General features: G+C 33.1%; 1 protein-coding gene and 1 long non-coding RNA gene across 4 annotated transcripts; one reads left to right on the forward strand and one right to left on the reverse strand.

Moving 5' to 3' along the window:
* Nucleotides 1-271: 271 nt before the first annotated feature.
* LOC132065349 (lactoylglutathione lyase) lies at nt 272-14176 on the forward strand. 3 transcript variants are annotated; one of them, XM_059458693.1, is made up of 9 exons: nt 272-418; nt 1355-1483; nt 2442-2503; nt 3318-3378; nt 3497-3576; nt 3666-3736; nt 4946-5035; nt 5663-5768; nt 6865-7110. In XM_059458693.1, exons 2-8 carry the CDS (start codon nt 1391-1393, stop codon nt 5761-5763), a joined length of 558 nt encoding a protein of 185 aa, XP_059314676.1. In that variant the 5' UTR covers nt 272-418; nt 1355-1390; the 3' UTR covers nt 5764-5768; nt 6865-7110. The 3 variants fall into 3 exon arrangements, with proteins under 3 accessions (XP_059314676.1, XP_059314674.1, XP_059314675.1); XM_059458691.1 differs by lacking the exon at nt 272-418 and adding an exon at nt 430-590; XM_059458692.1 differs by lacking the exons at nt 272-418; nt 5663-5768; nt 6865-7110 and adding exons at nt 436-590; nt 14056-14176.
* On the reverse strand, nt 852-1287 carry LOC132065351 (uncharacterized). Its single transcript, XR_009416718.1, has 2 exons — nt 1037-1287; nt 852-959 (listed from the first exon to the last, which is right to left on the reverse strand). It is a non-coding gene; the product is annotated as an uncharacterized LOC132065351 (long non-coding RNA).
* Nucleotides 14177-15337: the final 1161 nt, after the last annotated feature.

Consider the following 15337-nt stretch of genomic DNA (forward strand, 5'->3'; position numbering starts at 1 on the left):
GCATTGTATCATGCTATCTTCCCGCTATAATTTTTGTATCTGCTTCGAATTATTTTTCTGTTTCTTTTGCTTTCCTTTCTTGTCTTTTCTTTTACTTTTACTTTCTTTGAGTCGAGAGTCTTTTGAAAATAACCTTTTTACCCCACAAAGACAATAGTAGTAGGGTGTGCGCATATCCTACCCTTCCCAAGCTCACTTGTGGAATCACACCGGGCATGTTGTGATTGTACTTCATTTTTTTATTACTCCACTTAATCATGGTAAAGTATCATTAAGTTGTTGTTAAAATGACCAAAAAGGATGAAACAGATAAAGTGAAAGAAACAAAATTAAAGAAAAACCATGTGTTTATACACCACAAAACCTGCTAATTAATGCTAATTATCCAAACGCAGTCAGAGTCTAAAAAATCCACCAGGTAAGTTTTTTTTTTTTTTTTTTCTCTGTCTGTATTTCTTCATCCTTCAATGGCTACTTCACTCACTAGAGCTTTCTCTTTACTCTCTCTATTTCATTCCACCATTAATAAACCTTGCTTATCTCCATTTTCATCTCCAAATGCACCTTCTTTCTTCACCATAAAACCCGAGGTCCAAAACCCACATAAATTCTTGATTAAAATAAAAAATAAAAAATTCTTGGTTCCCTTTTTCTCAAATTTCTACTTTTTTTCACACACCCATTGATTCACCTTATCAAAAATATAATTTTTTTGTTCACTTTTTCTCAAATTTCTATTTTTTTTTTCTCATACCCATATAAATTCTTGATTCAGTTTATCAAAAAAGTAATTTTTGGTTCACTTTTTCTCATACCCATATAGATTCTTGATTCAACTTTTCAAAAAAGTAATTTTTGGTTCACTTTTTCTCATACCAATATAGATTCTTGATTCAACTTATCAAAAAAATAATTTTTTGGTTCACTTTTTCTCATACCCATATAGATTCTTGATCCAACTTATCAAAAAAATAATTTTTTGGTTCACTTTTTCTCAATTTTTTTTTTCTCATACCCATATAAATTCTTGATTCACTTTACCAAAAAAGTAATTTTTGGTTCACTTTTTCTCATACCCATATAGATTCTTGATTCAACTTGTCAAAAAAAAAAAAATCATTTTTTGGTTCACTTTTTCTCAAATTTCTAGTTTTTTCTCATACCCATATATGTTCTTGATTCACCTTATCAAAAAAAATCATTTTTTGGTTCATTTTTACTCAAATTTCTATTTTTTTCTCATACCCATATTAATCATTGATTCACCTTATCAAAAAAATATTTTTTTGGTTCATTTTTTCTCAAATTTCTAATATTTTCTCATACCCATTTTTGTCTAAAATGTTCTTTGCAGGTTACTAATTTTTCTAGGTTTATATCATCATCATCAATGGCTTCAGGTTCCAAGGATTCGCCTTCTAACAATCCAGGTCTTCATGCCACACCTGATGAAGCAACTAAAGGTTACTTTTTGCAACAAACTGTAAGCTCCAAAATTGGTTCTTTGTTTTATGCTATGGATACTTGGTAAATTAATTTTTTGGGATAATAGATTATCTGACTAAGCATATTAAACCTTTAGACGTTGTTTGCTAGCTTGTTAGAGTTATGCCTGTATTATTAGTTATGTAGGGTTTAGTTTATTCCATTTCCTATCTTGCATAAAATAATACATAGATTCTTTCGTAATTATACATTATTAGTTACTTCCTCTGTCCCAATTTATGTTATACACTTTTCTTTTTAGTTTGTCCCAAAAAAAATGATACATTTTCTTATTCGACAATAATTTAACTTTAAACTTTACCTTGTACGCTTTATGAGATGATCTATAACCACACAAATATCTTTGGCTTATTTTAGACCACAAGATTCAAAAGTCTTTCCTTTATTTCTTAAATTCCGTGCCTAGTCAAACTATATCACATAAATTGGGACGGAGGGAGTATGTGGGTTTCTAAATTGCAAACCAAACACAGTATTAGATGTCTTGAATTTTATACATAGCAAAAGATGCTACCAAACATGGTACGTATTACTTATGCAGGATTTAATACATGAATAACTTAGCTCCTAACCAGCTACCAAACGAACCAATAATTAACTGAATTGTGCAATTTTAATCCCTTTGTTTGTGAACATTCTCAAATTTACCATAACTAGTGATCGTACTACCACTTAATTACTCATAGGATATGTTAAATTTGTATTGTTACTTACGATAATACGGTTCTACAAATAGTCAGATATAACATATTTTCAAAATTAAGGGCTCAAAAACACACATTTTAATTAATTGAAGGTTAAATATGTTGAGTCATAGATCACAAGGACAGAACGAAACAGAATTTACCAACAATTTTGGAGACCGAAAAATGCTATTATCCCTATGCTTTATTAATTGTGTTAATGCCTCTTTTCTTGTTTGTTTTTAAATGTAGATGTTCAGAATTAAGGACCCTAAAGTCAGTCTTGAATTCTACTCCAAAGTGATGGGCATGTCGTAAGTCTTTCTATCTATCTCAAATATTTGTTTGCCTGTTTAATTTTCTTTTATATTAGGTATTGCTAGAGATGTCAATATATCTTTCAAACATGAAATTTTAGTGAGCTAATTTTATTTACTTGGTTTTTTCTCCCTAATATTGTGTTATGCTAATGCTTATATTGGTAAATTACAATTTAGTCGAACTCAGGGACATGTTACTATAGGATTTTAATATGTATAGTGTTTGGTTAAGTTCTGAAAGTTCTTGTTTGGATTTCCCAAATACTATTATGTTTGACGAATACAAAATCTGAACTTTATGATGATCACATCCTTAAATCCGTGAAATATAGATGTGTTTTGTGTTAGTTGTACCTAGGCATGGCAAATGGGCGGGTGGGATCGGATATGGGCGGATAAAAAATGGTAAAAATATTCGACCCACCCATATTAACACAGATAGAAAAATGGCTTAAGCGACGGATATCCATAATATCCATGGTTTCAGGAATAGTTAGGTGAAAACACAAGCTAAAAGCCAAAATAAGCTTAGACTCCTCGAAAGCAAGAACTCACGAAAAATAACTAGTAGACAAATGGGTATTGATAATTTTGGATATCCATTTTTAGTGGATAATATGGATAATGTTCATATTTGATATATTTTTTAAAAAGTCTCTTATCCAACCCATGTCTAAAGGGTCGGATTGGATATTTGGATGGTTACTTGTTTCTTTAGCCATTTTGATAGCCCTAGTTGTATCAAAGATTACACTTAAGCTAAATGCAGTGTTGAAATTTAGTATGATTTATACCTTGTCCATTACAGCTTGCTCAAAAGATTGGATTTCCCAGAGATGAAGTTCAGCTTATACTTCATGGGATATGAGGTAGGTTTCTGAAATCTTCGTGTTCAGAATGCTATTTTATCTTCTTTCCTTTTAGACATACTTCCTTTCTCCAATTTCCATATTCGTTTCCATTTACATTTGCTTGCGGGTGGTACAGGATTTATCATCAGCACCCACTGATCAAGTTGAACGCACGGCTTGGACCTTTAGTCAGAAAGCTACAATAGAGCTTACACAGTAAGAACTCTATTTTGTACATTGTGCCTCTATGATTATTTGCTCTTGCTAGCTATCTGTTGACTCATTTTTTCTATTTTTTTTTTCAGCAACTGGGGTACTGAGAGTGACCCTAATTTTACAGGTTACCATAATGGGAATTCAGAACCACGTGGCTTTGGTATGTAAATTTACACATTTTTAAATTTTTGTTTGCTCGAGAGCTTCTTTGTTTGTCTTCATCTTCTGTCCCTCTATTTTACTCCTTTGCTTTTCTTCTAAAAAATGCTGTGTTTCTCAAGTGAATATCATGTGAGATATGTTACTTACTGATCTCTGTAATCTGTTCAGAGAAGGCATTTTCTCTGTCTTTTTTAGCTAGTCTCATCTGGCAAGTCTGGAGATCGGAAAAGATAAGTTGAAGGATATTATACTAGTCGCGTATACTTACTGAAATAACAATTCAATTGAGTGAAAAGTGGGGTAATTATGTTAAAAAAATGACTTCGTCTAAAATTAAAGACTTTCCACTGTAAAGAAGTTGGTCTAGTCGATTGAGACGGTTTGTGGTAAATGAAGAAAATGTGTCATATATGGAAAGAGTACAGCCTTTGCCAGAATAGATTAAAGGGATCACTAACTGAAGATGGGCATTGGTTCCTCTACTAACTGATTATTACCCACCAAAATGGTTATGAATGAAAGCCATATCGTACATTACAAGTTTCCAACCTAATCTCTTTGACAAATATGTTACAAGCTATGTAGCTATACGACGTTCAATTTTTGTGCACTAGAAAGTTATCTTCCTATCTTTCCAAACCTTGATGGATAGAGTTACCCCTTAATTCTGCTAGTGGGAGGTAGGATGTATTCAGTGGAATCAGTCAAGGTGTGCGCAAGCTTGACAGACACCACGGTTATCTAAAAGGAATGTTACAAGCTACTCCCTCTGTTTCAATTTGTTTGTCCCGCTTTCCTTTTTAGTCTGTTTCAAAAAGAAGGCCTCTTTCCTAATTTGGCAACTCTTTAATTTCAACATCCCACATGACACGTTTAAGAGCACAAGATTAAAGGGCATTTTGGTACATTATACATAGCTTTAGTTTAACACCACAAGATTCAAAGTCTTCTTACTTTTCTTAAACTTTGTGCCAAGTCAAACTAAGACTTGTTGTAGATATATGAAATTAAAACCGAGGGAGTATGTAGCTATATGAAATTCAATTGTTGCACACTAGAAAGTTTATGGCTGCCTATTTTCATGTACTTCTGTCTGCTCAATACTTCTTTGTATCTAGTGCGGCAATTCTATGAGGAACTAGAGCATGTCCCTATAGATGTTAAAATTCCTATTTTATGCTGGTTGACTTGCTTCCTCCTATTTCAGGACACATAGGTGTTACCGTTGATGATGTCCACAAGGCTTGTGAGAGATTTGAAAGTCTGGGTGTGGAGTTCGTAAAGAAACCTCTTGACGGTAATTTAACCTTAATTTATAGGCCCCTTTGGGACAATTTTTGTAATGAAAATGCAATCTTAACAAGCGAATTGAACTTGTCTATGCAACACTTTACTAAAGGCTGCATTATTTGAAAAAGTGATAAATTGATATGAGGTTAAGTGGATAACAAGAACATAAAAAGACTGAACTTAAAATCAAAAAAGGAATTGGGGTAGCTTGCCCGACTGTGATTGTCATGTTTGGGATCCGTTGGCCAATGTGACCGTAGAAAAGATCGAGAATAAGAAATAGTTGAGGACGGAACTGATTACCAAAAACATAAGCGACCATTACCAGAAATGTGGGTGGAAGCTCACGAGTCAATGATTCAAGATCCAAGAGTGAAGAACTGTGAGACTTAAGCAACACGATGCTAGATTAAATGATGAAACTGATTAATCTTTAAGCGATTATCATATAAGTACTCAATTTGATAACCCTTACCTCATCTGCTATTGTTCTATAGTGGATTTCACTTCTGTCTATTTTCTGGCAAATACTCGTCTTGAATGCTTTGATCCCTTTTTGGTTTTAAATCATATTGTCAGCTGATCTTAGCAAATAATTGAGTTCATCTCTTAAATAAGGCAAGTTATTTTGCAGGAAAAATGAAAGGTATTGCATTTATTAAAGATCCTGATGGCTATTGGATCGAGATCTTTGATACAAGAAACATCAAAGAAGCAGCTGGTCCTGCTTCTTGATTCAGGTTAATCTCTTACTATTTATTTCGATAGCTATACTTTTTATTACTATGAGAAGCCCAAAATTTTGAAATTTCATTTTGGTAACACAACGTAGGTTAAGGTTCTCACTTTCTTCTAGCCTTCTAGGTCATGTGGAACTTCTTTTTATATGAGACCCTGAGACAATGTTATTGGTGTATCTGGTCCTTAAATGCACCTGAAAGGAAAAAAAAAAACAAAAAAAGGATGAAAGAAAGCGTAGATATAACATAACTACTATTCTTATGTAAGGGAACCTGATCTGTTTAGTTCGGTCCTTGGTGTGAAGGACTAATCTTTGAGGGGTTAGTAATAAGGTAGTGTCTCTCTGTCATCGACTATTATTTCCCCTTCTTTCTTGAGGTTAATTTGGAAACATCTAACATTAAGAATGTCATACAGTAGTTTAGGGGGGAAATAGCTGCATATACTGCATAATAATATAAAAAGAAAAAGTGGACAATGTTGCAAATGACAAGTAATTGGATATGCTTAACTTCTTTTTCTCTGATACATTTGATACTACTTGATTAACTGTATTGCTGATTAATACAGATATATTATGTGTGTGTGTTGATCCAATAAAAAATTGTCTTGTGCTAAAATGTTGTTTGGAGTTCATATAATTTTAGTGTCTCTTAGTCAACTGAGGGTCTTATATCTGTAACGAGATTTGATTGGTTTACAACAAAATGGTGTTGCTCCTGTTACTTGCAGACTTACAACCATACAAGCTTTTGGTATACCTTTCCATATTCTAAGTATTAGACTTCTTTAGGTGCATTTGCGTCTCCCCATATTAGGTCTAAAATTTCCCTCGATGCCGTTGTCCAATGATTTTGTTATGTAAATTCCGGTGTCCATGTATGCATCTTTTAGTCGAGGTTGAGCCTCACGGCTATATATATCTCCATTGTAGGAAGATCAGTAACTTGTGTGTTCTAGCATGTCTATTTCCTTCAGGAATTTCCTGTTACGGCGTGTTGTCCACCGTGTATAAATGTTTTAGATTAATGATTATCGTGGACCCAAAGACTTGGAGTGGCTGATCCCTAAATACGCGATTTGTTCTTGGTGCAGGAGCGTTTGAGCCTATCACGAGTCTTGATGAACTCAGATATCTGTTGAAGAGAGATTTTCCAGTAAATAACCTTTTCGTGGTGTGTTCAATTCGTTAGTGAATGAATCTTGTGCTACGTTTAGGCAAAAGATTTTTCCTGTCCAATGTGGACACCGCAGATGCATACTGTATTTGAAATAATGAATTGATCAAAACTCCTGTGATTGAGAAACAAAATAGAACAAGTAAAACAAACTTTGAAGCTCCCTGTGGTTTCTCATAATTGTGGACTTTATGCTAATATAGTCTTTACCAAAATTCTGAAATTAGATGGCAGGGTGAACATGAGTCAAAGATGAAAAGAATTCTATGGACTATAGCTGCATTATTTCAACCATAATATTAAATTTTGGTGAAGTTCGCATTTAGTTATTTGAAAGAAGGAAAGGATTAATTGTTGTTTTTTCCTTGTTTCAGTTTTTCTTTTAGATTAAGATAAGATAAGCTACAAAGGTGGCCTATGTAATAGAGGCAGCTTCCAAATAGCACATCATCCCTTTTAAAGTGAAGAAATTGCAGGATTTCTAATTTTCGTCCTTTAGCAATCGAACTTGCAATCGAACTTATGCCTAAGGGGATATGCATTCTTTAATCAAGCGAGGTAACTTGTGGGATATTCTGATGTGAAAATATAAATTTTTTTCCCCCGAAAAAGTTGTTTGTTATGAAGCACAAAAATCAAAGAACAGCACAAAATAGGGACATAAGTGCCAATGACCCCTACACCTTTTCAGGCCCCCATGACCATTTTTCCAGGCCCAAGTCCTGCCAATCGGCCCATCATGACCCATTAAACCCAACCAGTGTATTTATTCATGGGCAATTTGCAGGATTGGCCTTCGCTGGAGGTGGTCTTTAATTTTTGTCCCTCAAAATGGTGGTCTTTAATTTTTATCTTTCAGGCAGAATTCTGCCTTAAGGCCCAAATATAGATTTGCAAAATTCTGCCTTGCTATTTTTATTTATTTATTTATTTTTCTTTCAGCAGCCAATTTGAAGGACAAAAATTAAAGACCACCCCAAATGAAGGACAATCCGCCCAAAAAAAAGTTTATTCATTCAACTGAAACTTTTCTTTGCATCTCAAAGTTTTAAAAAAAACACATTATGAGCCATAATAATAAACGTGCAAATGTAAAATGGAAGCTACTTACAAATGTCTTTATAAGTCTTTAAGTGTCAGTCCATGAGTTATTTCTCCAGTGTTTCAAATAATTTTGCACTTGGTTTTGTCTTCATAAGCTTCTTTTGCAACTTTTTCATTTCTCCTTTTCGCAAAAACTATCTCTTGAAGTTTTTTTGAGGTGTTTATTCAAAAAAGAAACCCCCCCCCCCCCCCCCAAACCCAAGAAACGGTCAAATAATTTTTTGAAAAAGCTTCAAATATTATATATTTTTTTGTTTGGATAAACATTTTTTTGCACGGATTGCCCTTCTTTTGGGGTGGTCTTTAAATTTTGCCCCTCGCCCAAAAAAAAGTTTATTCATTCAACCCCGAAACTTTTCTTTGCATAAAATAAAAAAATAATTTCGCAAACGGCCGGGGAGAGTGTATGAGCCATAATAATAAACCAAATGTAAAATGGAAGCAGACTTTGCCTTGAGACATTTTTTTTTTTTTTTTTTTTACCTTTTCAAGGCACACTTTTAGTTAAGTCCATGACTTTTATTTCTTCAATGTAAAAATAATTTTGCATAAGGCATGGTTTTGAAAAATTTTGCCCCATAAGGCAAAACTAAATTATCTTTTGCAACTTTGCCCCTCCGGCATAACTTTTTTTCCTTTTTCGGAAAAACTTTGCCTTGAGACATTTTTTTTTTTTTTTTTTGAAGTTTTCAAGGCACACTTTTAGTTAAGGTACTTTTGGTTATTCAAAAAAAGATGAAAAAAAAAATAGTTCCTCCAAACCCAAGCAAAACTAAATTACTTGAGGGTCAAACTTTAATTTTTTGAAAAAGTTATCTTCAAATATTATAGACATTTTTTTTTTTAAAACTTTTAGGCACACTTTTAGTTAAGGCATACTTTTGGTTAGACAGTCTTAAAAAGGTCCATTTTTTTTTTTTTGCCATTATCAAAAACTAAATTATATAAACAAGACGCGACATAACTTTAATGTATAACTTTTCAAGGCACACATTTTTTCATTATTATTATTATACAATAATGGAGCTGCTAAAAAAGTTTTTCTCTGATATCTAAACTATGTCTTGAAAATTGATTGCATAACTTTAGTTTTCTGCACGTATGTCTTGGGATCCAACACCTTACCCGCTTGCGAAATTATTTCTTTAGAAAGCGGGGGAGAAAAAAACCTACAAAAAAAAAAAAAAAAAAAAAAAAGATTGTCAGTGCAAAATTTAACATCTTTTGCAAATGATGATTCAAAATTTTTTGTTGTTCCAGAATTTTGGATAAACACCTCAAACAAAACTTCAAGAGACAGTCTTTGCAAAAAGGTCCATTTTTTTTTCCATTATCGTATTCAAATTATATAAACAAGACGCGACATAATAATGAATAATCCCATTATTTCATTATTATTATTATACAATAATGGAGCTGCTAAAAAATTATTTCTCTGATATCTCTATGTGATTGATTGCCTTCTGCACGTATATCCAACACCTTACCCTAAAAGCTGGAGAAAGGAGAAAAAGACCTAAAAAAAAGAAAAAAAAAAAGATTGTCAGTGCCTCTTAACATCTTTTGCAACTTTTGATTCTTTTTTGTTGTTTCTTTGCAAACAGGTTCTTATCCTTCATGTTTTGTGGTGCTTCCATACTTTTCAGAATCTTCATGACCGTAGTTAAGATTTCACTGAGTGTCAGTTTGTCACTTAATTAATTAATGGACTTATCTAGAGATAAAGTGCGTGCCATTCAGATTATCTAAGTATTTTATGATCATCAAAGTTCATAGATTTCTTTTTTTGTGTATATGTCTCTAAAGTATGGATAAAGGTAGTAAACCGACCCGTAGATGGGCAAACACAGTAAGTCGCGTCATAACATTCTTCCGTCATTTAAATACTTGTTTTACAGAAATATTGCCTCTGATAACAGTTATTGGGTTAAGCAAGCTCAAACATACTCTTAATGTGGTGTATATTATCTATTTTAAGCCAAGCCTGAACTATTTTCCGTAAGAGGTCTCTTCCTATAACTTATATATAAACTTTTTTCCTTTTCATCTACTAATTAATATACGACTTTGTTAGCACCAGTGGCGAATCCAGAATTTCCAACTCGTGAGTGCTCACTTCTTTTAGTATAAAGTTATTACATATCACATATTAGAAGTGCACAACCATTTAACCGTGATAGTTTAAAAAGTTAAAGAGAAAGGTACGATAAATATTACTATCATTTAAAAAAAAATATCACTTTTTGGGAAAAATGATTAACCTGAAGGATTTCTTAGCCAAATTGTCAAAATTTCTCAAGAAAAATATGAAATCTTTCTCTTTGTCACAAGAAATTACATACATGCAAAAGGAAATTAAAAACAAGTGAAAAAGTAAACAAGAAAGTTCTAAAAAGGAAGAATAGGGAAGACTCTATATTGGGAAAAAAGGAAATGTCAGCTAAAGATTTTTTGTGATAAAACACAATTGTCGCACCTGAGAATCGAACCCTCACACTACCCAATATTACGACCTTCAAGCCATCCTCCCAACCAAAGCACCCACTGGGCATTATATTCAATGGATGTTGTTGGTTTAATATATATCATTTTCGGTCAGCTTCTATACAGATATATATCATTTACGTCGGGTTAATGGGTGCTCGAGCACTCGGTAGGATGTAAGTGGGTCCGCCCCTGGTTAGCACACACAACATATGCAATAAATGGAGCCGTGTAAAAACTTATTTCCATTACATCTCTATGTACTTGAAAATCACCCCGGATAAAGGCCAGAATCTACCGACAAAGAAAGCAGATAGTTCGAGCCCCACCAAAATCACTCTGTCTTTTTTCATACTTGTCCCACCAAGTCATTAATTCTGAGTTGGTTTAAGTCAATTCAAAAAATACTCTTAACATAGTATGATATTATATATTTTAGAACCGAACCTGCACCTTTATATAAGTATTTTTATATCTTATATATAGCTTTCTTTTCATTTCATTTATCAATATAAGACTTTATTTGCACACTTATAAATCACAAGACTCACAACAACCAAAGCCCTTAAAAATATATATTTCTATTACATCTCGATGTGATTGCCGTGAGTACATGTACATATGTCCAACATCTCATGATCGGTTCTTATCCTTCATGTCTTGCGGTGCTTCGATACTTTTTCAGAATCTTGGTATAGCCCTCATAATTTGTAGTCATTTTAAAAGTTAAAAAATAACTCCAAGGTCTCTGTATGATTCATTAATTAAATGGTAAAAAGAAATCTGAAATCTGTGGAGTATGATCTGCTAAATTTAATGGAGAGAGACACAAAGTGGTAGAATTTTATGCTTCTATCTTTAGGCAAAAATTTCCAGGGTTTTATGTGTGAGTCATTTCTGATTGTTGACAACATAATGATAGGTACTGTTCAATCAGAACTTATAGAACTCATGCGTCTTCACTCAATTTTAAGAAAATATATTTCATTGAGTACTGTCAGTTTTGTCAGTTAAGATTTCACAAACTTTTGACCTTTACACTACACTTAGAAAAGACATTCTCTTGCCCCACTTCTCTCCTAAATGACAATGTATAGCAGTGACCAAAAAAAGGACAATTAATTATCTTCTTCCTTTTTCTTTTACTTTCCCTAGTAATCTACAGCCACTAGGTCGGTGATAACCATGGGAATTAGGATTTAAATTCAATATTATTTAAGTCTTAGTCGATAAAGTTATTCAGTATCTATACATTTGTATTGATGCCACATGATAGGTGCTCGATGAAATAATGCATGCTTACCAGACTAGGAAATGGAGTTACCCTTATCAAGGGAATCAATTAACACTACTTTATCGGAAATTACACCGTATAGATAGATCATTATTATGCATATATATAAATACACACACCAAACTATATGTTGAATCCCCTTAGAATATATAAATTATAATTGACTTTCGAAAGTAAAATAATCTGGATCTGCCATTTATCTCGCTACCACAGTTATTAAAAAATCCAAGAGCAAGTTACAACTTTCTTCTCAGTGTAAAACTTTTTAAATCAGTTTCTTCACTTGAGCAAGTAACATATTAAGTTCAATTAGCGCACTTCAAGTGCTGGCTTTGAGACACCACACGAATTTAGTTGAATTTGCTACTAATACTAATAGTACTTCAAGTCTTCAATGATTTATTACAAAAAGAAAGCAAAACAAGGAGATGCAAATAGTACACAGACCAGATATACTTTGATAATGTAATTTTGGACTTTAGTCTTTTTGATGGACTAGTTCCAAAGGTGATTCCTTACTCTTGTCATTCTTTATTGACACAAATTATATTCATCGAGCCACAAAACAAATTTGTTATATTCGTTGCTTTTATCATTCCTCTTTAACATTTTACACTTTAAAAATTGTATCCATTTGGTCATGGTACGTCACATGTTGAACACAAATGACTTTCACTTTTTAAGATAAACAAAAAAATGAGAAAAAAAAGAGTCTATTTAATCAGTGCATCATTAAATTTGGTGCCTCAAAATCAACTGACTCGAACCTTCCACCTTGAAGGTTGAAACTACACCCTCGGATAAATGATTTGAGCAGCAAAGTCGTGGGGTGGCAGGGTGATGGTAAGTTCTAGTCCTAAACTATAGACATAGATAGGAGAAAGAGGGATATATATATATACACACACCGAATAACTCTGTTCACCAGACTTAAACTGATATGGGAAAAAGTCAGCTAGCTAGGTATCCGCCTACATTAAAATTTGAACATAAGACCTCATGATTTTCAATCTACTTCATCGACCATTAGGCGACACACTAATACGCGCGGTCTTTGAAATGTTTATTCTAATTTTTTTAATCGCACTCAGTAATTCAGAGGCGGAGCCAGGATTCGAAGCTTGTGAGTTCGGGGTTCTAATTCTTTAAAGTTACTAGGTTCTTAATTAATAATTTGTATATATTTGACAATTTTTTTAATACAAATACATAATTCGGATAAAATTTTGCGGGTTTTATAATCCACATCCGATGGGTAAAGGCTTCGCTGACTCGATGAACTAGATTATTAGATAAAGGACACATGCTTAGTTATGATTGATTGACGTGTGTGTTGATAAAATGTTAGAAAATTATAATATTAGAATGATACAATTTAAAATTAATAATTCATGAAAAGAAAAGAAACAAAAAATGGAAATAAATTTTTAATTAAAGAAAAAATCAAAATGAGTGTTAAGCTTATATAACCCATCAAAAAACTTTAACTTTTTTAATTATTCAAATTAGCTAGCTATTAAAATATTTTTTATTTTATTTAATATTGACTTTCAGAATTAGCATAAACATCATAAAATATAACTTGTTGATTGAGATACACACAACAACACAAGCAACTAAGATTGTGCATATCTTTGTGGCTATGCCTGTCAATCAAAGTAGAACCTGAGATCAATGTAACAAAGTGGACATCAGGTTGATTGGGCCACAAAAAATCGTGGTCCATGAGTGTCAGGTCTCAGGTGCGGTACAAATATCAAATTTTTGGCCCTCATTAACTTTTACATCCGTGACTTACTCCTACTTATTTAATAAAAATATTCAGATATGCTTCGCTCAGTATAAAGTAGGTAACATTTTTATATTCGAAAATTAAATTTTTCCCTCGCTCGACAAAAGTTCTATAAGAATTAAGTTACGAGAAATATGGGTGCAAGCTCACGAGTCAATGATTCAAGATCCAAAAGTGAAGAACTGTGAGACTTAAGCAACACGATGCTAGATGAATGATGAAATTGATTAATCTTTAAGCGATTATCATATAAGTACTCAATTTGATAACCCTTACCTCATCTGCTATTGTTCTATAGTGGATTTCACTTCTGTCTATTTTCCGGCAAATACTCGTCTTGAATGCTTTGATCCCTTTTTGGCTTTAAATCATATTGTCAGCTGATCTTAGCAAATATTTTAGTTCATCTCTTAAATAGGGCAAGTTATTTGCAGGAAAAATGAAAGGTATTGCATTTATTAAAGATCCTGATGGCTATTGGATCGAGATCTTTGACACAAATAACATCAAAGAAGCAGCTGGTCCTGCTTCTTGATTCAGGTAAATCCTTTCTATTTATTTCGATAGCTATAATTTTCATTACTATGAGAAGCCCAAAATTTTCCCAAAAGTTTAAAATTTCATTTTGGTAACACAACCTAGGTTAAGGTTCTCACTTTCTTCTAGCCTTCGAGGTCATGTGCAACTTCTTTTTTTGTAAGACCCTGAGACAATGTTATTGGTGTATCTGGTCCTTAAGTACACCCGAAAAGAGAAAAAAAGAAAAGAAAAAAGAATGAAAGAAAGCGTAGATATAACATAAGTACTATTCTTACATAAGGGAACCTAATCTGTTTAGTGCGGTCCTTGGTGTGAAGGACTAATATCTAAGGGGTTAGTAATAAGATAGTGTGCCTCTGTGTCATCGACTATTATTTCCCCTTCTTTCTTGAGGTCAATTTGGAAACATCTAACATTAAGAATGCCATACAGTAGTTTAGGGGGGAAATAGCTGCATATACTGCATAATAGTATAAAAAGAAAAGTGGACAACGTGTTGCAAATGAATTGTAATTGGATATGCTCAACTTCTTTTTATGTGATACATGTGATACTACTTGATGGAATTAGAGATCTTTTTGTTCCTCCACCGCACAAACTCAACCACAAGAAGGAATAGAAAACCAAAATTTAAACTAGCACTCGACCAAAACAAAGGAAATTTAACTAAGTGTCCAATTGCAATGTCGGTCACTCGTTAAAAAAACCTAGTATCGAGTTTTATGCGAATATATTGCTTGCCCCATTTTCTTTTGTAAATTGGGGTCCATTTATATAGAAACCCCCAATTCTTTCAAACCCTAACCGCATCAATGTGAGACAAGTCCATTTTTTGGACTTGTTTCCTCACAATCGCCATCGCGTGGTGTGGATTGAGTGTGAAAACAAATAAAGGGTCGGATTTCACCCAACCTCAACAGATCCTCATGCTCACCTTTGAACCAATTGCATTTGAGGATTCAAATTCACAAAACAACAAAGGTAATTAAAGGAAGCCAGTCATAGACCGTTGAAATATCGTAAAAGTAAGAGAGAGGAGAGGATTTTATCATGCTAAGGTAGCGTTTGGTGTGATTTGGAGACGAGGCATTAATTGTTGCCTCAAATGATCGAACCAAGACTGTAAAAAACATATCCCTCCTGCCATTTTGTCGTTTTAAGCAATGGTGATGAGGA

The sequence above is a fragment of the Lycium ferocissimum genome, chromosome 7 (assembly GCF_029784015.1).
Source record: "Lycium ferocissimum isolate CSIRO_LF1 chromosome 7, AGI_CSIRO_Lferr_CH_V1, whole genome shotgun sequence".
NCBI lineage: Eukaryota > Viridiplantae > Streptophyta > Magnoliopsida > Solanales > Solanaceae > Lycium > Lycium ferocissimum.

Coding starts and splice junctions, on each gene's coding strand:
- LOC132065349 (XM_059458691.1), top strand. CDS start 468: ATGGCTACTTCACTCACTAGAGCTTTCTCTTTACTCTCTCTATTTCAT. Junction 1,484..2,441: donor GTTACTTTTTGCAACAAACT/GTAAGCTCCAAA, acceptor TTTTAAATGTAG/ATGTTCAGAATTAAGGACCC. Junction 3,379..3,496: donor TATACTTCATGGGATATGAG/GTAGGTTTCTGA, acceptor CGGGTGGTACAG/GATTTATCATCAGCACCCAC.